Source organism: Danio rerio, chromosome 19, assembly GCF_049306965.1.
Source record: "Danio rerio strain Tuebingen ecotype United States chromosome 19, GRCz12tu, whole genome shotgun sequence".
Classification (NCBI taxonomy): Eukaryota; Metazoa; Chordata; class Actinopteri; order Cypriniformes; family Danionidae; genus Danio; species Danio rerio.
Genome location: NC_133194.1, coordinates 12,384,586 through 12,410,000, shown reverse-complemented (window position 1 = coordinate 12,410,000; position 25,415 = coordinate 12,384,586). Strand labels below are relative to the sequence as shown.

The 25,415-nt window shown below is 33.9% G+C and overlaps 1 protein-coding gene across 2 annotated transcripts in view; it reads left to right on the top strand.

Annotated features, from left to right (window-relative positions):
- The window catches only part of eepd1 (endonuclease/exonuclease/phosphatase family domain containing 1), a 44,354-nt gene that overhangs the window by 5,592 nt on the left and 13,347 nt on the right, over positions 1–25,415 (top strand). For both annotated transcript variants that reach the window (XR_012394511.1, NM_205759.1), the window contains 1 exon segment: positions 16,573–16,624. Coding sequence is in view for 1 of the 2 variants with exons in the window: in NM_205759.1 (NP_991322.1) it covers positions 16,573–16,624 (52 nt within the window). In the remaining variant the exon portion in view is untranslated.

Below are 25,415 nucleotides of genomic sequence, written 5' to 3'. Positions count from 1 at the left end.
GTAAACTTAAACTTAACATGACATTATGCCTGTTATGTATGATTATTATATTTATTTTATAATACAGTATAGTTGATATTAATAATGAAATTTCATGTTAAATATCAGGATGAGCACTTTAAGAGTTAGAAAAGAGCTTCAAGGTTTCTTTGAACAGTGCAGATGTATGCACGTGTACTGAAAGGCAAGGTCTATATAAATCTGAATCATTTACTGTTATTAGCAAATCAGACTGCAGTTCAGAATTCGTTAAGTCATGGCCTCTGATATTAACAAGCATTTTCAGTGATTAATTCATAAGCAGTTAAATGGGCAACGCTTGCTTAAAGTATCTGTCATTCTACCTCGCAAGGTCATATGCAGATTTTAATATTGCTGTGCTAGAATTATTCATTTTGAAGAAGCAGCATATTGCTGCATTTAAAAACTCAAGTCAGCTAACTAAACCGCTTCAATCATGTCTCAAGGTTAGTTTTTTTACTGGTGGTGTCAGGAGTTTTTTTTTTTTCTTGAGTGAGAAAAGCTTATAATCTAATTTTGAGAACTTGTGTCGGTTGACAAGTATGCTGTATCAAAAATACAAGCAAACCTTATTTGAAATGGCTATTTTGTAGCGTCTGCCGTCATTCCACTCTTTCACACGTTACTCTGAATAAACCCGAGATGGGCCACACTTTTGCTTTCTACGGCAATCCTGGATGTTAGTGACAAAGAGTAGGAAAAGAAATTTAACCAGCATTTTTAGAATTTATTGATTATAAAAGGCAATTATTTACTTGGAAAATTGAATTATCTGTTGACAAATACAGTTAGTCTGTGACAAGCCTTGAGAAACTTTAGAATCAATAGTCTGTCCAGTACTTTGACCTTTTGACTAGATAACCATGAAAACGCATTTAACTGACAGACAGAATTTGGGGGCAAGAAAGAAGATTTGAACAGATGAATGAAGGTTTGTCATGTCATTAATGTCATTATGTATGTCATTAATCGTTGGATTCACCCAAAATATTAATTAAGTTCAATTTAACAATTGCTTTATTGGCATGACAAATGTTACAAATGTATTGCCAAAGCATTTATAAAGTTTGCATTAAAAGGAAAAAAAACTTAGTAAACACAGTCAATAGTTGTATATTATTTATATTTTATGGTATAATAATAAAATGTTATTAATAATAATGAAGTAAAAATACAAAAAAGTAAAATAATATAAATTTGAAAAATATTAATCAAAAATATAAATGTATTAATGATTATTAATTAATCAATTAATTAATAACAATAATTGATTTATTTTTATATTTATTTATTATTAGTAGTAATACTAAATATTTTTCTTACATATTAATTTAATATTAAACATGAATATTAATCCCAAAATATTATCTCAATGATACTCCTAAGCATTAATGCTGATATTAAATGCACTCAATATTAACTTTACAACAGTTTGGAGCTTTTAAGAGATGTGGAATTAGAGACTCAAGACTAACACACTCATTAGTTTTTTGAAAGGGGAAGAAAAACCTATTTGTTACTTGTTTAAGAATATTGATGATAAAGCATATTTTAATAGAATATCTATTTTGAATAATATTAGAGAACATTTTTATTTAGGAAATATTTTATAGTAGATGTGTGAGAAAATCTCTTCTGGAGCAATTTTAGAATATTTATCTTTCATCAAACTAAAAGATTGTTTATGACTATTCAGGGTTGTTGCTGTTTATAGTTTTTTTTAAAGTTTTTGTACAATGAATTTTTAAGAATCTAATATGATTGGATGTTATATATTGTATATTTAGTATACTGTAGGTTTTGCCATAAAAACAACCAATGCTGCTGATATGGCGTAAACAAACAAACAAATAATAAATAAATAAATAAATAAATGGAGCCTTTAAGAATTTGTTTAAAGAATAAACATTGCCTTTTCTTAATATGATTTCTGAAGGATCAATTACACTAATAAATGGTTACTGAAAATTTATCGTTGACAAAAATGTACCATACTGTACATTATTACATTTCAGAAAATTACCACTTATTTGATGACAAAAGCAAACAACAAAAACAACCTTATTTTCATCCCAAACTGTAGAAAGTCCCAAACATTTGAATGGTAGTGTATTAGTAGGCCACAGATGTAATCACTCTGTCTAACATAAACACCTTTTTGTCTGAATTTATAGCCTTACTCTCAACAAGCCACATAATTTGCAATGTCATTCATCTCCAAATCCAAACGGCACCAGAGTAATTGCTTCAAGTTACAGGAAATATTTGACTAAGACAAACATCAAGGAGTCACTGTAGGTCACTTAAAGCTTCCCCATCTTCCATCAACACTGTCATAATCACTATTGCTATGCGACACAACAGTCTCTCTCAGCTACTTATCTGATCTCAGTGTTTGTTTTGCCTAATTAAATGCTGTCTAGTAGACAACTCATCTGTTTTCAGTGTAAAAGGACAGATTAAAACCCACAGTTCTGGAGATGATAGGTTAAAATCCTTCAACACGGTGTGGAGGAAGCCGTCAGAAGGCCTGATCTGAGGTTACTCTAGTTCACCCTGAAGAAAAAAAATAAAGTGTTCGCAGAGACGCCCTGTAGTAACCTCTCCATACACACACTAAGCCAAACAATGACTCATATCTGTCAGCGTCGGCTTACTTTTTGAGTTGTCGCACGTGTTTAGTCTCCACAGTGCTGTACCACATCATGATGACCCAACTACAAAACAGATTCAGATCTAATCTAATGTATTATCATTTTGAATGAAACTGGATCTTAACATTTTTTAAATGTTAAATATTTTGACTCGTATGTTGATTCCATGCCCTTGTGTATTGAAAGTTTTATCATTTAACAGATCAAACCAGACCAAAACAACTTGCAAACAAGGAGTATGAAAAGTAATGTATAATATACGATATCATAAAGTGTCTCTTCATGATGAATGTCTTTGTATATTTCTCCTTGCATTGGAAGTTCTTTTATATAAAAGTGTGTACTAAATCAACCCAAAAAGTGCTAGCACTACAAAGTTTCAGACATGAAGCTAGAACATTGAGGGGTTAAGGAAAAGCAGAGCTATTTTGTTTAATTTGTGGAAGACTCAAGATAACTGTTCACTTTTTCATTGTGTTTTTGTGCATTTATCGTTTTATGTATCTTTTACAGCTGCACATTTGAAATGTCTGTAAAGTGCCTTAAGATACTACTTAAGGCGCTATATAAAAATGAAGTTTGTTATTGTAATAGTTGTCTCTATTAGCATGGATTGATTCACTGTTTTGGATGCGTATGGGAAGATTACTACGTCAGCAAGGATCAGTGAAGGAGAAGGTTCTGGAAAGTGATTTTGTGTGTCTGTTTGATGTAGTCAGGTTTTCCTCACAGTCCGAAGATGTGGTTTACTGTAGGTCAGGTGTGTCCAAACACGGTCCTGTAGGGCCGGTGTCCTGCATGTTTTATTTCCAACCACAATTAATCACACCTGAACCAGCCAATCAAGCTAGGTAGAACGTCAAGGCAGGTGTGTTGAGAGAAGTTGGAGCTAAACTATGCAGGACACCGGCCCTCAAAGACAGAGTTTGGAAACCCCTGCTGTAGGTGAACTGGATATGGTAAATTGGCTCTACACTACCTGACAAAAGTCTTGTTGCCTATTCAAGATTTAGGAACAATAAAAAATAACTTGACTTCTAGTTAATCGTTTGGTATCAGAACTGGTTTAAATAAAAGGCAAATGACTGTAGATTAGGCTTATTTTACCAAAATAAAATATGATTATGCCTTGATTTTTATTATTACTTAATTAGGACAGTAAGGTCTGGCTTTGCTTGGACAAAAGTCATGTCGCTTAACAGAAATAATGTACAGTATAGAATATGAAGTCATGGTGGTGTGAAAAAAAGTATAAAGATTGTGTATGACTCCCATGAGCTTAGAGGACTGCATCCATACATCTCTGCAATGACTCAAATAACTTATTAATAAAGTCATCTGGAATGGCAAAGAAAGAGTTCTTGCAGGACTCTCAGAGTTTATCAAGATTCTTTGGATTCATCTTCAATGCCTCATCGTTTATCTTACCTCAGACATGCTCAATAATGTTCATGTCTGATGACTGGGCTGGCCAATCGAGAAGCATCTTGACCTTCTTTGCTTTCAGCAACGTTGATGTGGAGGCTGAGGTATGAGAAGGAGCGATATCTCGCCAAAGAATTTGCCCTCTCCTGTGGTTTGTAATGTCATGGGCCGCACAAATGCTTTGAAACCTCAGGCTGTTGATGTTGGCATCATCATCGCACACCCAAACTTCCCTCTCCAAATTTCACTGATTTCTGTGAGAATCTTGGGTCCATGCAGGTTCTAATAAGTCTTCTGCAGTATTTGTGATGATTGGGATGCAGTTCAACAGATCTGAAAGTCTCCCTTCTGCCACTTTTTTAAAATCATCAACTAGAAGTCAAGGATTTATTTGTTGTTCTTACAAATGGGATCAATAAGAAGACTTTTTTCAAGTAGTGTATGTGAATGTGTACGTGTTTTTATTAACATTTCATGAAGGCTGCAAAAATAAACAGTGTTAGTTGATCATCTAAATAACTGCGCATGTGAGCAGAGGAGTATACTGTTACTGTGTGCATATAAACTACGAACAAGTCAATAAATGATCTATTGATGAACCACATGAACTGAAAACCACATTTGTCATATTGGTGGTTGTAAGGTTGTTGTTTGGGTTACTAGGTTATAGATTATAGCTGTTTGAAATCCATTAATGTTTCCCCAAATTCAGCTTTGCTATTGTAATATTTCATTAGCAGTCTTTCAGCAGTTGAAAGTCCTACTTATGATTTATTTGTTCATTTAGTTAGAAAACTGACTGTAAATTCCGTGAATGGTTTTAGCAATGGAAACTAATAAGGCCTTAGTCACACCTGCCATCATAACGCTTTAGTTTTGCCCTGGAGTCTCACATATTTCACACCCATCTCAACGCCTCCTACTGTTTTTTTTTTTTTTATTTCCCCAGGGATACTCCAGTCATTATTATGGCCCAAATAAAACTATATGAATAATTAGATCAATATTTTGTTCCAAGATTGTCTAGATGCCAAAGGCCTGTTTCAGTAAAGAGGTTTAACCAACTCAGAGTTTAAACTATAACTCTGAGTTGATTTACCAAGAGATTTAAAACTCTTAAGTTTTTGGTTTCAGAATAGCCAATCTTAAGTGCTCACGCTGTGACTATAAAAAGACATTATCAATGGAGCACAGATATTACAAGTCACCATGGCAACATCTGAAAAAAGAGATCAGCATTTCTTTCTCTAGTCTACTTGATGTGCTCATGCAAAGTTACAGCAAATATGACCATATATTTAAAAAAGTAACAGCACTGCATCAGTGAAACAGAGTTAAGACATTTTAGTTAGCATGGGAAAACAGCTGCTCAAGTTAATGCATAATTTTATATCTAAAGTATTTAAATACTTAAATGTAAGGGAAAAAAGTAATGTAATGTGTGACGTTTATAACAATTTTACACACTTTCCCACTTTTATACACGTTGATCAGTTTTACTAGATTTAAAAGTGCACTTGTCTGCCTCTATTATTGATCAAGTGGTAGAGGTTGATATGACATTCAGAATGTAAGCAGTACTGAAACAGTTTTAGACCGAACAATAATTTCTTTAATGTAGTTACAGTGCATGTCGAAGGTCGGTAAATTTAAGCAATTTTTTTTTTTTAAAAAGGACAAGCCGTTCTCATATGTGACTTTGTTCTTTGTGTGACTGAAATGTAGGCAATAGCTATGTTTTTCTATCCAAAAATATTAATAAAACTTATGTGCAAAACTGGAATAGCCTAATGCATAAAAGATGTGCGAATAAAGCAGTGTTTCCATCCAACGAATTAAAGAGAACAAAATCGTCACTTCCTGATTAACTGGCACCAAATATCAACAATAAAAACAGACTTTACTGCGATAGAAGAAGCTGCGTGAATCGTTTCTTTATTTAATAAATGACTTTCACCTAGGAGGACGATGTTGATACACAATGAACACGTGGGGGCATTTGAAGCCATATGAGATGCGGAGAACAGACGGTCTTGACACTTTGGAAGTAATTAAAAATATACATCAATACTGAAACGGTTAAGACATTTTAGAATGAGTTAAACAACATTTCCGATCTTCTGCAGTGTGCTCAGCTTGCTGGTTTGTCTATTCACACACATTTTCATCATCACATGCTCTCTTGTAACAAACCTTATTTTAATGCACATACTGGAATTTTTTTTCAGCTAAAGTGTTTCCATCGCAGTTTATGCAAATCTTATCGAATATAAAGTTTATTCTACTCAGGTATGTGAATACGTTTTTAAGTATATTTTCAAAAGTTATATGCATCATGACGTTTCCATCAATCATTTTTATGCACATATCCAAAATGTGCATTAAAATAGGTGAGTGGAAACGTAAGGCTAAGGCAAGAAATACCGCTTCGTCTTTAAAAAAAAGAGGAGACCGACAGAAACTTTGATAAATTATTAGTGAATCTTTAGATAATAAAACCTGCTCCTGACCAGGTTAGGTTCACAGAGTAAGTTACCACGGTAACTGACTCGAAGTTAAAATGACCTCTCTTTCAGAAACAGGCTTGACTAACCCTGCTTTCTCCAGTTTGACAAACCTGCCATTTTGAAACTAAAAACCCAGAGTTTCTCTCATTTCATAGTTAAAATAGAGTTTTCACTGAACCTCCTTTCTAAAACGGGCCCCAGATCTAGTATAAAACGTATCGACCGCATTGTAGACGCAACCTTAAACTTAGATTTTAACTTATTTGCACAGTTGATTTCTGTAATTGTGGGAAGTTTAGTCTACCATCAGTAACAGAAAAGAAAGTGTCGGTGGTGTTCTTTTTATGTTTGTTTATGATTCTTGTGTTGCGATTGCCAGTAGAGTTGTCTCTGCTGGCGATCAATTCCTGTAGTTTGTGCCGATTGCCACCGGGGTTTCCTATATGGCCAGATTACCACTGAGCGAACTCCAACTCCCAGAAACCCCTGTGCTCATCAACACTGGTAACAGCTGACAATACTCCAGACACTTTCTAATAGACACAGCCGCTGCTCATTTACACTGATTACAAGGACTATAAATACACCCCACTTTCATTCATTCAGGGCAGAGTCTTGTTTATCAACGATCATTACAAAGTCTTTTACTGGTTTGTTTTTCCCGTGTTTTGACCCTCGCTTTGTAAGTTTGTTCATCCTTGTATTTTGATCATCTGTGTTTCTGACTACGACTCTGGATTGCCTGGATACACCTGTTTGCCCTTGTATTGACCATTGGTTTACTGAACTTCCTATTAAACTTGCATTTGAATCCGCAAGTCTGCTCTCGGCTTCTTCATCGTAACATCTTGTTATTGTTATTATTATCATTATGATTGTTAATAAGTTTTCATTATGCATGTACTTAATATGCACACAGTACAGTCTGCATGTATAATTTTTTTTGTGAACTGTTCACAGAGATGCTCGACGTGTTCACACATTTATTCACTGTTGGTGATTTTTTATTTATTTTTTTCCCCTCAAAGTTATGGAGTGAGTTATGGAGACTCCACTCATATAGAGTGGAATAGCATGATCTATCGTTCCCCTCACAAACAGGGTTGTTTTTGTGAATTGTGGGGACATTACATATGTTTTTTATACTTTATAAACTGCATTTTCTATTGCCATACCTTATCCCTAAAGCCAACCCTCACAGGATACAGTGTAAAGTTTTACTTTCTAAAAAAAAAAAAAACCCATTCTGTTTCATTAATAAGCTTTTTGAGAAATGAGGATGACATCAATTCGCCACCTTCTTGTAGTAACTGTGTTATACCCATGTCGTTACTCAAATTATTGTCCTATTTCACTAAAGCACAATCACACACACTCAACACAAGCTTCTGTTGTTTCTGCCTTCTTCAGTAGTTTGTGGATGTTTTGGTTCTGTTTCCCCTGTTTCTTTTCAGACTGTGAACAACAGCCTGGCACAGTGTTCACACCCAGTGGACAGAATAATAATAATTACACTATGGGCTCTTTCTCAGGAGTAAGAGTTTGAGCACTGGTAATAGATTGCCCTCAGCGCTCACCAGCAACATTAGCGTACGTTGGATGTCAAGTGTCACAGTTACAGTTTTGCAATAATTTAATTTCATATTTGTTGCAAAATGTTGTGTTGTGAAAGGTTTCATTGCAATCTTTTAAAGGGGCAGACCACCACAAAACAGTAAATTCTGCCATCATATTTCTGTGAGAATTTTTTTTCGTGGCAATTGTTCCTTTAAAGCAGGGGTCACCAATCTTGGTCCTGGAGGGCCAGTGTCTCGGCAGGGTTTAGCTCCAATTTCCCTCAACACACCTGCCTGGATGTTTCAAGAATACCTAGTGAGACCTTGATTAGCTTGTTTAGATGCGTTTGATTGGGGTTGCAAAATCTGCAGGACATCGGCCCTCCAGGACCAAGTTTGGTGACCACTGCTTTAAGGTGTTGACATGTTTGATTTGAATAAGAGATAGTGAGAGAGACAGTTGCTGTCCGTCTATCCCAAAGACTGACCTCAGGGTCAGAGAAGCGCTTGGATCAAAGTCATCATTTTTAGTTCCCTGGAAACCTTTCCTTTTACGCTGACACAACACAGCAGTGCAGCATTATTATATAAACAACTCTGGAAGTAGCACAATATGACAGGATGTGAATACGTATTTGGTGTGTGTGTGTGTGTGTGGGACAATTTTCCATTAGTGCTATAATGAACTGCCAAACACACTGAGAACTGCAGACTCACCGGTTACGCTTTGATAGAGTTGAACCTTGTCTTTTTTCTTCAAAAGTCATGTTCTTATTGATTCAACTCTCACTAAAGCTGTAGTAACGCTGGGCTGGTTGTTTGCTCTTTATGGTTTGTTTTTCACACCTTTAGAATGGTCTAAGAAAATGAACGCTATCCATTTGCAATTAGCATTTCTATTAGGGCCACACAATTTATCCTTTCAGCATCGATATCACAATGCAGATGCGGCAACATGCGATTCTTCAATAGTCACAAAGTCATGTTGGGCATAATATAACATGACCTATAACATGACCCAATCTTACAGGTTCTAACGGTGTGAAAAACTTTCAGTTGAATATCTTTTTAAGGCCAGTGACTGAGATTTCAAGCTAATTTAAACCATTTGGGGACAAGAAATTATCAATTTTGCGACTTTAACAAAGATAAAGTGTTTAATAATTTATACAACGAGACTATGCAGTGATAATTTTCGTTTGATTATTGCATTTTATACCTCAATGCTGTTAGACCTCACTGAAAACCGTGAAGCACGGTTTATTTCTATTTTTTTATCTTTGTTCTAACGTTGTCATCTGTGCATACTATATTTTTGTTAGGTTTGGATATTTTATGCAGATGCACTCTGAATGTAAAATGATGAATTCTTTCCAAATAGTTACTCGAGCCATCTTGTGAAATTATGTTCATATCACAATTTGTATCACAGGAAAACAAAACATTTCAATGTCAGTTTTCTCTAATATCGTGCAGCCCTAATGGTACCTGCAAGCCCATAGCAGATATTTCTGAAAAATGATTTGAAGTCTTTCATATATTTAAACATAGGGCTGGTCAATTAATCCAAAAATAATCGAAATCGACTTTCAGAACCTATAATAGATCACATTTTTTTAAGTCAATTTTTGAAATTACTTTTCCTAATGCATGTGGTGCAGATAGTGTGTTTCCTTAAATTACTTTAAAGTCAAATAAGGCAACCCTAATTCAGAAATCTCTCAATTGTAATATGTGAGCATACTTACTGTACAAAACTTGTCAGTGAATTATGAGGGCAAAAAAAATTTATTAAATAAATTAAAAAATTATTCATTCATTAATCGTAATCGAAATAAAATGTTCAGTTAATCAAGATTTAGATTTTAGGCCAAGTCACCCAGCCCTAATTAAACATGCAGTAATGCATAGAATAAATATGACAAATGAAGACAAAGTGTGTCATTCCTGACTAATTAGCAGATATTTTTGGAAATTTATATGATATCGCACAAATAGGCCTTATGTTGAAAATGACTAGCTGTTTCTTGCTGTTGACACTGTCTCTGGGTTTAGGTCTTGTTTGGTTTGAGATCAAACTTTGGTTTTATGTTGTACAGCATTTACATACTGTAAACATGACATGAGATATCATTGTATGGCTTTGTTAGCACATGACTGCTGTGCTATATGCTGCTCATGACTTTTGACATTTTCTGTAACATGCAAAAAAGAGAGTTGTTTACTCTTGTGAAAATGATCATTTTCCTGCTTATTATAATTTGAGTAGTATTTATATATATATATATATATATATATATATATATATATATATATATATATATATATATATATATATATATATATATATATATATATATATATATATATATATATATATATATATATATAATAATAATAATAACAATAATAATAATAACAATAAATAATAATAATAATAATAATAATAATAATAATAATCAATAAATATGCAAAAAAATCTGTAAAGGGCGAACACTTTTTCACACCACTCTATATAAAATCACCTTTGTAAAATACATGTGGTGTGGAGCCCAAAATGTAATATTTTGTCTTTTGATTCGTATACATTTACAGCAGAAGATGCTTTTTGTTTTTTGTTTTTACAAGTTTTCAACCAATAATGCATCAGCTACATTGAACAATGTGTCTTTAGTTTGCTTCAAAGACAATTGAGTTTGATAAATTTGTTGATCAACCTCTCACTCAGTGTGGTCACAATCACATCACAAGGCCATACAGAATGATTAAATTACAGTGAAAGTGTGAGAGCAGTGTAGTCAGGTAAAGGAGTGTCGTGTTATTTGTTGACCAGTAGTGTTTGTTTCACTGCTGAGATCATAATCTGCTGGGCTAATTATTAATTTTACTTCTCTGTATTAATTCATGATAGTCTGCTGTAGATTTTCTTTTCATTGGTTCAGTAATATAATCCTATTCGTTACTGCGTTCTGTTTAACTCGGAGAGTCCAGTTTCCTGCTTAGACAAGTGCAACAGAGCACCAATTGTTGGATTTAGAAAACTTATTTGTATATCCATGGCTTTATTTTGCAGGTAAAGCTAGTTAAAGGGTTAATGCTAAATTATCTCTTTTAAGCAAATAAAATGTAATGTCTAGTCATTTCTTGTAATAATAAAAGCTCTAACATGTTTTTAGACACAGAAGTGTGTATTAAATGGCCTGCAAAACAGAAGACTCCACAATCTTTTGAAATATACACTGCACGTTTATTTTTTATACATTTTTCTTTGTTTAAAAAAGACATTTGGAAAGCCAAGGTGCCATGATGCAAAAACATTTCGTTTGGCTTCTGATTGTATACAATGCTTGGTTTGGTGCTCAGCCAATTGAGTCCGTAGTGAATCAGTAAGAAGCTTTGTTTTACATTTCTCATTTAAAGAATGTCTTTACATAGAAGGCACAGAAGGAAAACACATCTTCTTTATTTAAAGAGATTAGACCTTGTGACACTCGCAAAAAATACACCATTCTTATTTGGCCTGTACTTCATTAAAACATGCAATAGTAGTAGTAATTATATTTTAAACGGGTAAAACATGAAGGCGTAAACCAGTGATAACAAAATAACAAATTGAACCTATTTTAAATAAATATTGTAGATGAGAATAAACTGTAAATATGTGCATTTTGGTTTCTTTAGTCTAAAATGGTCTAAGAGTATTACGTTATGTACTATATTAGACCAATTGACAAGTTATCATATGAAATTAACAGCTGATTATTGCTTATGACACCAGAAATATAATTTAAAACATCATTTTAATAAATTTGTGTATTTTATTTTTATGTATATGCAGTTTCAGCAGGCATCCACTTGCTACTCGATTATAGTTGTGTATCTAAAAAAAGTTAAAGCCATTTGGTACCAATGAATGTCATCTGTGGAGGTTATGTAATATTTTACTGTGTGTTTTATGTCTATTAATGTTCATGAGACTTTTATTATCATTATTTTATGAGCGCGCAACTGCTTGCTTTTTAACCATAAGGTTTACTGATCTATGTTTTGATAACTGGTCAAAGGTTTGAAAAGATCAGGTTTTATAACACACTCATTTACATATAAAATGAAAACACACACCGGCCATGTGCTTACCTATGAGGGAACAGGGTGTTGTCTGAATGTTTGTTCTCAAAACAGGATCTGTGTAATCAGCTTCAACATTAACGGCAAAATACAGATTAATTCTCATGCATCTCATTTTCTGTTTTTCTCTTCCTTAAGCAGTCATTGTAAATGTATTTGTGACACCAGGAAGTTTTTTTTTTCTCTCGAAGTTTTAGTAATTATCATTGGAAAAATTCCTTGAGAAATTTACAACCCTTTTCAGTGATGTTTCATGCATCCTCTGTTTCTCATTAGTCAAACAACACATAGCCCAAATGCTCTCGGTTGTTTGAGTCAGTGTTGTTTTGCCACTCTGAAATAAACCAAGCACATAAACTGGTTTGCAACTGATCCCTGTCTGCATTGATGGCATATTTTTGTAGGTCATCTGTAGGTTTGCCTCACTCTGGTTTCCTCAAAAAAAAAAAAAAAAAAAAAAAAAAACCTATAAAATTTTTTTCATCTGCTTTTAGTTTGAGTTGTTACTCATTTTGTTGGTGAAAATCTTTTGTGAATTTTGAAGCCTAGATTCAATTACTGAAGTAAAAATACACTTGTTATCAATGTAGAATTGTGTTGTAGATTTAGGGTACATTTACTCAACAATATTCTTATTATTGTTTTTTGTGTTTTTCATTCATTCATTCATTCATTCGTTTATTCACTTATTTTTTTCGACTTAGTCCCTTTATTTATCTGGGGTCGCCACAGCAGAATGAACCGCCAACTTATCCAGCATATGTTTCATGTAGCGGATGCCCTTCCATCTCTGGGAAACATCCATGTGCACACTCATTCACACTGTGGGGGAAACCGGATCACCCGGAAGAAACCCACGCGAACGCAGGGAGAACATGCAAGTTCTTCAGTTTTTAAATGAAGGTGAAGGTTTAGTTGAAAAGATCATTGGTCTGGAGAGATTTGCAGTAATGATCTTCATAATAATAAATATTATTAAACTATCATTGGTTGAATGGTGGTTCACTCGGAATTTACATTTTGTTGTAATTTAATCACCTTTAAGTAGTTTCTAACTTGTTGAGATTTCTTTTTGTGATCATTTTCAGTTTCATAGCATGTATTGATCATTCTTTATTCCCATTTATTCACTGGTAAAGTTTTTTTATTTAAAATGTTGGTGTTGCATTAAATTAAGTCAAATGTACATTTTATGGCTACGTTTAAATATATTATTTTTAGATTTTATTAAGCTAAATTTGTTATTTTGCTAAAAGTTAATCCAGACAGCAGGTTATCACTTTTCAGTTTTATTTCTCCAAACATAATCTCAACACAGCCCCACACAGTCATTAATGAGTGAAGAGTGATTTCCAGCAAAGACTTCTGTGACTGACATGTCTTTACATTTATAGTGCTTTTTAATGCGTATCAGTCATAAGGTTTATTGCAAGTTTTGTTAAGATTTGGAAAAGAAATGCTTTGTATAAAGTTACATAGCATAAACATTTATGGATAAAACACACACACACACACACACACACACACACACACACACACACCTACAGTATGAACAAGGAACAAGGTGCTGTTTCTCAAAAACAGGATCTGTGTAATCAGCTTTAGCAATAACTGCAAAATGCAAATACATTTTTGCAATGGAACAAATTAGATTTAGTTTTTTTATAATGCATACTAATACCAATTATTTGTATTAGGGCTGCAAGATGTCACAGACATCACAATTTGCACACAATTGTGCTTTAGTAGTTTACATTATAAAAACTGCAGTTATAAATCAAACTTCGTTTTCACTCCACCAAATCACTAGCTGTATAAATGAAGGTCCGAAAGCCATGAACTTGTTAGTTAAAAATAGTTGCGTAAACACCCCCTTATATCTGAAAATGTCTTGAGCTTCTTAATCAAATATTGTAGTTTACTTCTTTATTAAAATAATAATTAAAAAAAAAATGTAGAATATGTTGTAAATACAACTCGTTTGGCCTACAAAATTACATAGTTGACCTTATAGATTGTGATAGAAATGAAGTATTTTAACATTTGGCACATGACGTGAGCTTTAGGATTTGTTGCTTTTGTGTTTTGCCATTTAGAGAAGTGATCATGAGGGCAGTGAACTCTGGGAAAGCCTGCAGGATTGTTCTGTGCCTCCTGACAGTACAGAATAATTGATTTGTGTTTATAGTTGGTCTCTGAGCTCTTCTCATCCATGACAACTCTGTTCCAGTCGAGAGGATTGCTAACATTTTTTTTTTTTGCAGTTGACCTCAGAAAAGTTCAAAATCAAGTTCTGTGGTGTGCTAATATAATCAAAATTAATATGTAATATACCTTCCTTAATGTCATTCATATGCGAATTAGAAACCTGATCTGCTGGATTATGCTTAAATCCTGACTACTTCCAGTCATCCACCATTCACAGAGTTTCTGTTCTGTCCTGCCATCTGCTCATGAATATTCACAAGTTGGCAAAGCAGTTAAAGGGAAAGTTCACCCCATAAATTAACATTTTACTTACCATTTACTTACACTTAAATGCTTATAAATTTTTTTTTGGATTTCACGTGTCACATCTGTTGAACATGAACATAGACATTGAACATAGATATTCTGAAGAATGTTGGGTGGGAAACAGCCATTGAACTCAGTTCTAGGAACAAAAAATACTAAGTCAATGGCTGTTTTTTTTTCCGATATCATTTGTGTTCAGCAGAAGAAAGAAACTCAAACCGATTTGGAAAAAGTGAAGGATGACTATAATACATTGTTTTTGTTTTTATTATATGAAAAGCCTAGAAAATTTGAATTGTAACCTTGTCATTTAATATTAGGATATACAAAATAACACTGTCTTGGACAGTAAATTTCAGAAAGTTGTTTATTTAGATGAAAATGTATAACAGAAGCTCAGTTAAAGGCTTTAGTGTGTCCTGAATAATTTTTTGTTATCATTGTGCCATAAAACAAAGCATGTCCATTGTGTTCTGTGGGTTCAGAGGACAGTGAGTTCTTGACTTTGTCAAAAAAGCTGCTGATCTACCTGTACAGTTGGAAATTTTCTTGTTGTGATTAATTGCTGAAACCTTTATCATGATATATGGTGTTATCAAGATATTGACTTAAGCTGTGAAAAATATTAATTTAACTGTTATAAAAACAAAAAATACTTAGTGAATTGCTGTATTGTGTATTTAAATGTTTTAAAGTTAACATTTTAAAAATCATGCTTTAAATTAAAAGTCTAAAAAATAGCCATTTTATTGGTATATGTTAAAGTAATAAATAATACAACTGAAGGATTCAATATTACCTCAATTTTATACAGCAATTATGACTTTTTTGATTGTAATGCACTATAAGGCATTAAGTAAGAAATGAACATCAGTTAAAATTAATAAAGGCTATTGTAAGTGATTTTAACCAATCAAACCTTTGTGTAGAAAGTTAACACACAAAAGCCCTATAGATAGTTGCTGAGTTTATAATGCTTAATGCCAGATTAATGTAAAAATGGTCATGTTTGAAAATAAATTCCGTATCAAGTCTTTAGGCATTTAGTGCTGAAGACTTGATTAAAAAATTCTTTAGACACTTAAAGTTAATGTAAAAATACCTATTTCACGTTTTGAAGTTCCCACCATATCAATATTTTGCTTGTTCATTAGAATTATACATTGAATATCAGCTTATGTCTATGGTGCAGGGCTTGATCAGTGAGTCATATTCAGATTAAGCTATTAAACTTTTACATTTGCACATCCATATGGTAAACGCACATTATTAGATGACATCTTAAGTACAAACTGATTTTACATTAAAAGCCCTGCTTTGACATTTTCACCTGAATGATTGTTAAACTAATTACAATTGTAATATTCACAGAACCGTTTGCTGTGCTCTAGCACTAACCAGGAGAAATAATTAGCAAAACAAACAGCTCAGTGGTTATTAGGGCTGTACATATCAAAACTGCATTGTCATTTGCTCCACTGTCGTCACCTTGTGTTTGAGATCGTTTGTGATATATGTAATTTATGTTAAAGGGATCTACCATGCAGCATTACTGTAGTTGAAATAAATGACTGTTTTAAAGGAGGCAGTTAAAGATGACAGGCAATTTGCTATTAATCTGTTTGTATGGTCTGAAGCAAGCCTTCAATATGTGTCGTCTATTTTTATTGTTTATTGGATTGATTTACTATCCTATTATTTTTTTATGTAGTGGTACTATTGTACTATAAATCTCACATGGCTTGTTTTTTCTCTCTCTTTTTCCAGCATTAAGCTGCTAGCAGTTCAAGACTTGGCTGACCGGGAGGCTCTAGACAAGGTAGTGTTAAAATAATACAAACAAATACAATCTTACAAATTATTTTAATCTTTTTGCAATAAGAGACCATGACGGAAGAAACTAAGAGGCCACTATTGTTAAAATGGATGTACCTCAAATGGATGTTACTCAATTTTGAATGGAAAATAAAATCCTTTTATTTTGTTCATATGAGAATTGATGTTTATTGAGAACTTTTGAATAAATCTGTTATGTGTTTGATGACTCCTTCACCTTTTATTAAAACTAAATTAACGTAACTTATTTATTAACTCATGTCAAACCTCCTGCCAAAACCAATGTCCTACTGTTCAGATTATGTAAAAACTTTACCTGGTAAAAAGGACCAAACAGTTCCCCAGAAGGTTTAGTACAGCACATTTAGTGCACTTGTACATTTTGTCTTGTACAAATTCCACATACTTTTTTTTTTTTTTTTTACTTTGAATTAAAGTTGAAAAAGTGATTTACCTCATGAGCATTGTGGGCAGGAACTTACACTCTCTTGACATTTGAGGTTGACATGAGTAAAAAAAATCTTTGTAACAGAGTTCAGTTATTTGTTCAGGTAGCAAGCAGAGTTCATGTTAATAACCTTACACATACACTTTATTAGGTACACCTTTCTAGTACCAGGTTGGACCCCCTTTTGCCTTCAGAATTGCCTTAATCCTTTGTGGCTTAGATTTAACAAGGTACTGGAAATATTTCTCAGAGATTTTGATCCATATTGAAATGATAGCATCACACAGTTGCTGCCAATTTGTTGGCTGCACATCCATGATGCAAATCTCCCGTTCCTCCACATGAGATATAGTGTCTGTGGAGGCCATTTAAGTACAGTGATTTCATTGTCATGTTTAAGAAACCAGTCTAAGATGACTTGTTCTTTATGACATGGTATGTTATCCTGCTGGAAGTTGCCATCAGAAGATGGACATAAAGAAATGGACTTGGTCAGCAACAATACTCAGGTAGACTGTGGTGTTGAAACAATGCTCAATTGGTATTAATGAATCCAAAGTGTGCCAAGAAAATATCCCCCGCACACCAAAACTGAGCCGTTGATACAAGGCAGGATGGATCCATGCCTTTATGTTGTGGACACCAAACGAACCCTACCATACGATTGTTGCAGCAGAAATCGAGACTCCTCAGACCAGGCAACGTTGTTCCAGTCGTCTATTGTCCAGTTTTGGTGAGCCTGTGTGAATTATAGCCTCATTTTCCTGTTCTTAGTTGACACAAGTGGCACCTGGTGTGGTCTTCTGCTGCTGTAGCCCATCTGCATTCAGAGATGCTCTTTTGCATACCTCGGTTTTAATGAGTAGTTATTTGAGTTACTGTTGCCTTTTTATCAGGTCGATCCAGTCTGGTCATTTTTCTCTGACCTCTGGCATCAACAAATCATTCACTCACAGAACTGCCACTCACTGGATATTTTCTCTTCTTCAAACCATTCTCTGTAATCCCTAGAGATGGTTGTGTATAAAAATCCCAGTAAATCAGCAGTTTCTGAAATACTTAGACCAACCCGTCTGGCACCAACAACTATGCCACATTCAAATTCTCTTAAATCACCTTTCTTCCCCATTCTGATGCTCGGTTTGAACTGCAGCAGATCGTCTTGACCATGTCTAAATGCATTAAGTTGGTGCTATGTGATTGGCTGATTAAAAACTTGCGCTAACAAGCAGCTGGAGAAGTGTACCTAATAAAGTTTACCTTCAGCTAATAATATCAAGTTTAACCTGTTCTTTCCTATTCTGCATTTAAAGATGTTGTTTTTATGTAATATGTCCTTCTCCTCTGGTCCAGTGTGACCATGTACATGAATAGCTGTGTGTGTGTGTGTGTGTGTTTGAGGTCTTCTCCTCACTGTCTGATGCTGGGAATAGACTGGTAAAGTAGGTTAGCAGAGCAGCAGTTTTGTCAGTGTAGGGCAGAATCACTGCATCTTTCTCCTTTTCCTCTTTCATGCTCACTCTCCCTCTCTCTCTTTCTTGGTCTCTCTCATTAAAAACTAGAGCAGTACTTCTATTTGTCTTTTTAGGACACATAGTGTTGATTTGGTGTCACAGAGTGGTTCTAGTTAGAACTGGTTGTTGAACCTATTTGCAGTGTAAAATCGATTGAGCTGATCACCCTTGCGCCCTTGAGGTCTAGGGCAGTTGTCGGTGTAAAGAAGGGTACAACCTAACAGCGGCTGTCAATGACAGAGTGACCTGAAATGAATCTTTATTTCAGTGGTAATTTGAAGTGACATGAGACACTATTAGTGCATTATTTTTTGTGCATTTATTTGATCATTCATCAGCTTTGTTTCCATCCAAAAATGCTAATTAACTTTATGCGCAAAACTGGAATATAGCATATAAGATGTGCGAATGAAGCAGCGCCTCCATCCAACAACTCAAAGAGAACAAAATCATCACTTCTTGATTAACTGCCGCCAAATATCAATAGTAAAAACAGAATTTACTGTGGTGGCAGAAGCTGTGTGAATCTTCTTCTTAGCACAGACACTCCTGACAGTCTGGAGGTAATTAATAATATAAAAACACTAAAGCCGCCTTTCCCCTGCACACAACATTCAGACTCGACTGTTGGATTACGCCCCCTTGTGGCAGTCGCACATAATTTTCAGTTTTGTCGTGCACCATGGGAGAGATGCTGATTCTCGCAGTGTCCGAAATTAAGGAGTGCTAAAGCAAGAGCCATTATTTCCATGCGTTCACCATGGTTGAATGAATGAATTCCAGAAACTCATCGACCGCTAAATTTTGGAGGGAATGTGGAGACTACATAAATAACATTTTTTATTACTTTTTTTTACAGACTTTTTTCTGATTTAAAAAAATAACAAAAAGAATCCTATTTCTCATCTTGCGCGCACGGACCTGCTTGGACAAAACTGGAATACATCATCCAATCGGCCGGTTGCACACGGTCAAGTTGTAAGAGTTCAAATATTTCAGCGTATCCGCAGCTTAGATCGTATCCGAATTTTCTGCATACAGAGATGATTGGATCTCAGTTTCCGGACTTCTCTCCATTGGAAATGAATGAACTTCCGGTTTGTCGCTTGTCGTTTGTCTTGTGCAGTGGAAAGGCGGCTTAATACTGAAGTGGTTAAGGTGTTTTTGAATGACCAAAACAACTTTTTAGATGTTTTACAATCTGCTCAGCCTGCTGGTTTGTCCATTAACACACATTTTTATCATCACATGATATTTTATAATATGACCTTTTTTAATGCGCATATTAAAATTTTGTTCAGCAAAAATGTTTCCATCTTAGTTTGTGAATCTTTTCTTATCGAAAAAAAGGTTATCTTACTTAGTTATGCGCATACGTTTTTTTTATGCACATTTTCAAAGTCTATGTGCATCTTGGCGTTTCAATAATTTCTTTTATAAAAATAGGTGGATGAAAACGGCTATTGTTCATGGACCATATTCAATTTCGCTTTAAAAATGCATTGACAGCCATTGGATAGTAGATCTAGACAGGTGGTGCTGATGGAGGTGGAGCGTTTCCGAGAAATTGCTTACAACACTGAGCCAGAGTATGTACATACTGTATTAATGTATTAACCTCAACTTGTGGAAAAGATACTTTTGGTAAACTTTCTTATTGATACCATGTTTTTAGATTATTTTTAAATAGTACACAACAGACTTTACTGCGTTGCACTAATTCATTTAATGAAACTCCATACATTTTCTTCTTTCATTTTTCTTGTTTTGTTCTATTTCGGATTTATTTAATACATTTATTTTTAAGTATTTTAGGCTGGTATTTAATCGTTCGTTTTCAGTCTCTTTATCAACACATTCTATTAGCTTATTCTGTTTCTTGTTTCTTCTGAGTGCATCTTTAGTGTGCAAGTGAGAGTCATATGGGGTGTGAAAGACTTTGAGTTTAACTGTGCTTCTGTCTGTTGGTGTTATGCCGCAGTGAACCCGACGTGCCATTCTTTCCTCCAGACTGCGCTTGCAAGTGCTGACTGGATGAACAGAGATGGAACGACATGCTTTTTTGACTTTTGGCCCAGAATGAAATGGCTTGGTGTTGTGAATGTCTCTCTCTGCGTTCCTGTTGTTTAACATTAACTCTGCTCATCATTTGAGGATTGACTGAAATTTACATACTTTAGAGGCAGGATATTGTCTAAATTTGAATTGATGTGTGCCATTAAAAAAATAGTTGAGCACATATTAGTTGAATAATCTAGGTTCTGTGCCATTTTTGCCATTTTTTGGAGCTTGTACTTTTTAAATAGACAGCAGACCCATTTTAGGTCACAGTCCAGCAATACCTACATTTTGCTACTGCTAGATCTAGTCAGTAGTGACCTTTCAGTTTCAACCTGGGTGTCCATGGAGTTTTATATCTCAAAAGCTTAAATTTTTTTAACAGGTCTTAATTTTCCTTGGTTTATGTATTACTAGCCAATCTGGACATTATACAATCACCAACAATCCAGTTTAATAAAACTTTTAACTTTTTATTTTAAAAAAAAATAGCATTAAATTACTTTCCTCTCAGTAACATTTGCTTAAAGTTCTCTATTTACTGTTGACGATACTGACCTGCCCACTTATTTTTCTTAGTAAATTATTATTATTGTTATTATTATTTTGTATTTATTTATTTATTATTATTGTAAATTATTATTATTAAGTTTTTGACAGCTATGTTTTGTTCTATTCTTTTTAAAAGTTATATTGTTTGCCAAAGGATATATTTGAAAATTAATAAAAAAAATATTCGAAACAAATTATTTTAACTATTGTATTATTACAGGGTGTCCGCAGGGTCTTAAAGTCTTAAAATGTCTTAAATTTTAAAAGCAAAATTTAAGACCTTAAAAAGCCTTAAATTCCCTGAAATATTTTGTTGTACATCTTAAAACATTTTTAAAAGATCTTAATATTCCCCTGTCCAAGTAAAGGCTACTCAATCAGTCCAACATATATATATGTCCAATATCCATATATATATATAAAAAGAAAACTAATAAACAATTACTCACTTATCAATTCCTCATGAAAATAATAGCAATATTTCTTTTTACATGGTCTTCCATTTATACAAAAACTATTCACAGAAAGGGGAGCAGATATAATATGTATAAATAGTCATGAAATTGGCTAGGCTTCATAACAGAAATGTATTATGTTGAATAGGAATTATACTCAATAAATTTGGACAAAAAAACGATAAATATACACTTATTTATATTTTAATCGCTCATGTAATTTTGTCCATAATAAATATATTTTAACAATGTTAAACTTGTCATTAAAAAAAAGAAACATTATATTGAAAAAAAGTATGTGCAACTTGTTTTCTTGTTTTGACATAACTACATAAAATAACTACATTTTATTATTTTTTATTTTTTTCTGTTGTGGCAGGCAAAAAACCAAACAAAAAATGGGCTATTTGAAAAAAATCTTTGTGTTTTGCTCTGTATAAGTCTAAAATTACATTCATAAAGGTCTTAAAAGGGTCTTTAAATATCTTAAATTTGACTTGATGAAACCTTTAGAAACCCTGTATTAAATGTATTAAATTGTAATTATAGGGCTAGTGAAAATCTTTTCTAACTGGGAGGATTTAAAAAAAATCCTCAGCATTTAGCCTGTACAAGTCTAAAATTTAATTCAAAATGTTCTTAAAATGTCTTAAATGTCTTACATTTAACTTGGTGAAACCTGCAGAAATCCTGTTCAACAAATTTCAACAATTTCAGTCTAAGTTGAAAGTAAGTAGCAACAGATATTTTCCTGTTCACTGTGAAACAAAAGACTACTTGAAACGAAAAAAAAAAAAAACATGTCTTACAGGGACCCAAAATTTGAGTTGTTCTACTAGAAAGCCAACATTACTCACCCCCTTAACCTTGCTTTCATCCGGGTCACGGCACCATTACACAATCACCAGTTCTACTGCTGTTTCTGGAATTAAAGGATGGCACACTAACAAGGATGTTTTTTTAAATTTGCACTTGGTTCTATACATTGGTTATTTGTGTGAACTAGAAGAATAAAAGTAAAAAGAAATCTTCAAATTTAAACAGGCACTAGAAATTCATTTAGAAAATAAGCTGAGTTTTGTTGCTGACTTGTAGGTTTAAGGACAGTTTGCTGTTTACTTCACTAAACTAAAAAACATGGAGATAAACCCACAACACTTGAATTTAGATTTAAACATTGCTGTTTGTTTGAAGCTTGTCTTGGTTTCCATGGAGTCAGTGGTTTAGCTGTTGCTCTGCTGTAATGCATATTTCCACTGAACTCCTCATGACCAAAGAGACTTCCCTCAGACATCAGAGCGGTGCGTCATCCAGTTCATTAGCGGACAAACAGACTGCTCTTCAAAGAACCTATCGAAAGGCACTCATTCTGCTGTCTCTTTCACTTCCTCTCCCGCAGTCACATTGCATGACCTTGTGGATTCCATGACCTGTCGTTCATCACAATTTTGTATTATATTTACGTTTTGTCCATTTAAGCTTAGCTGCATACCAGTTAAGTGAGCAACTATCTTTTAAAGTCTGTTGTTCGGGTTTTCCCTTCACTGTATTGATCTTTGTAGTGTGTAGTCAATATGTGGGTGGCAAAAGGAAAAAATTACTAGAATGACCCTCAGACTCAGACTCAGAAACATTTCTATATTTAAACTGTTGTTGCAGGACTAGTCATGTGAGTAATTAGTAAATATTATGATCCCAGCCTATCAGTCGTTATTAGCAGAAAACCCCAAAGAACATGACTGTGATTTACTGAATTTTTCTCATGCTCATCTTAAAGGGTCCAGATACAGTCTTTACTGAAAAAAAGTTACAGATTATAAGTGATTAAATGCAGCATTTAAATATGTAGTACAACATAAAATAATTTTCAGCATCTTGTGCATTTTTTAACTATAAAAAGATATTCGCTTTTCACTTTTATTCTATGAATAATTACAATTTTAGCAAAAAATCTAAAGGGTTAATTCACCCAAAATTGAAAATTCTTTTATTAATTACTCTCCCTTGTTTCATTTTAATCCCTCGAGATAAAAATATTTAGCTGAAATCCTAGAGCTCTCTCATCCTCCATTTACTGCATCAGTTCAAAGGCCAGAAATAATGACATAACAATAACTTTGTCAAAACTTTCCCAGTGACTTCAGTGGTTTAGCTGTAAACATGCAATGCTCCAAGAACGCTTTTGTACATATTTACCATGAACAATAAAATGTATTGTCATTAGAGTAACCTTGATCTGATGAGGACAATGGTCTTGGGTTAGGAATTACATGAGGATGAGTAACTAATGAGAGAATATTATATTATATTTTTTATATTTTTGGGTGAACTAATTCTTTAACTCTTAATTCTTTAATTCTTTAAGATTTATGTGCCATCCAGAAACTTGCGTTCTGTGAATGAGCGTCGCCTCGTGGTTCCATCCCAAAGAGGGAAGAAATCACTTTCCCGAACTCTCGCATTCAATCTCCCCAGTTGGTGGAGTGAACTCTCTAACTGCATCAGAACGGCAGAGTCACTCGCTGCCTTCAAAAAACGACTAAAAAGTCAACTATTTAGTCTCCACTTCCCTTCCTAATCTGCAATTGCCTAAAACTAAAAAAAAATAAAAATAAAACAGCAACAAAAGTAAAGCTAATTATTTTTTTTTTAAGCAAAAGAGCATTGCTACGTCTTTAAGTTGTTATGTTTGATGAAGTTGTAACTTTAATTGACTCTCTAATGGTGCTGGGTGGACATGAGAAAACACAACAAATGGATAAGTAAAACAAAAATAGCAATTTATTAAACAAAGAATATCAAACAATGAATATATGAATTTACAATGTAATTTTTAAGAAAGGAATTAAATGAAAAATAGGAGTGTTGCCAAAAACAAAGAAATAAATATAACAAAACAATCTAACTAAACTCCAACCCACTAAACTTACTAACCAAAGAAAAATTCAGAAACAAAACCGTAACCTTCACTTAACTAAACTTCTTAACTATTTCAAAACAAAATTACAAATTTAGCAACTCCTTCATAAACAAAAACAAAAAACACTATGCTCAAAAATACTAGTTCTCATAAAGTACAAACTCTTAGCCATTAGAAAAACAAGAGTTTATCTGATAATCCAGTTCTCATAAAGATTATTCGACTTCCTAATAATGAAAAATAAATTGAGCTGCACAAACTTATCTAATAGGGCGGCGCAGTGGGGTAGTGGGTAATGCTGTCGCATCACAGCAAGAAGGTCACTGGTTCGAGCCTTGGCGGAGTCGGTTGGCGTTGAGTTTCCTCCGGGTGCTACGGTTTCCCCCACAGTCCAAAGACATGTGGTACAGGTGAATTGGGTATGCTAAAGTGTCTGTAGTGTATGAGTGTGAGTGAGTGTGAATGATTGTTTCCCAGAGATGGGTTGCGGCTGGAAGGGCATCCGCTGCGTAAAAACATGTGCTGATTAAGTTATTGGTTAATTCCGCTGTGGTGACCCCAGATTAATAAAGGGACTAAGCAAAAAAAAAAAAATGAATGAAACTTATCTAATAAATAAAGCTCTTAAACGAGAGACAAACTAAACAACAACAGCGACAAAAATAATAATAACACAAATGAACAGGCTGGCCGACACAAGCGAGGAGTTTGGTGGCGAGCAAAGCGCTCTTGCTGAACAGCGCAAACGAACGTCTTTTAAACGTGACGGACCAGCTCCTGATTAGTGCACCGAGTGCATAATTTTTTTGGTGAAAACTTGAATCAAA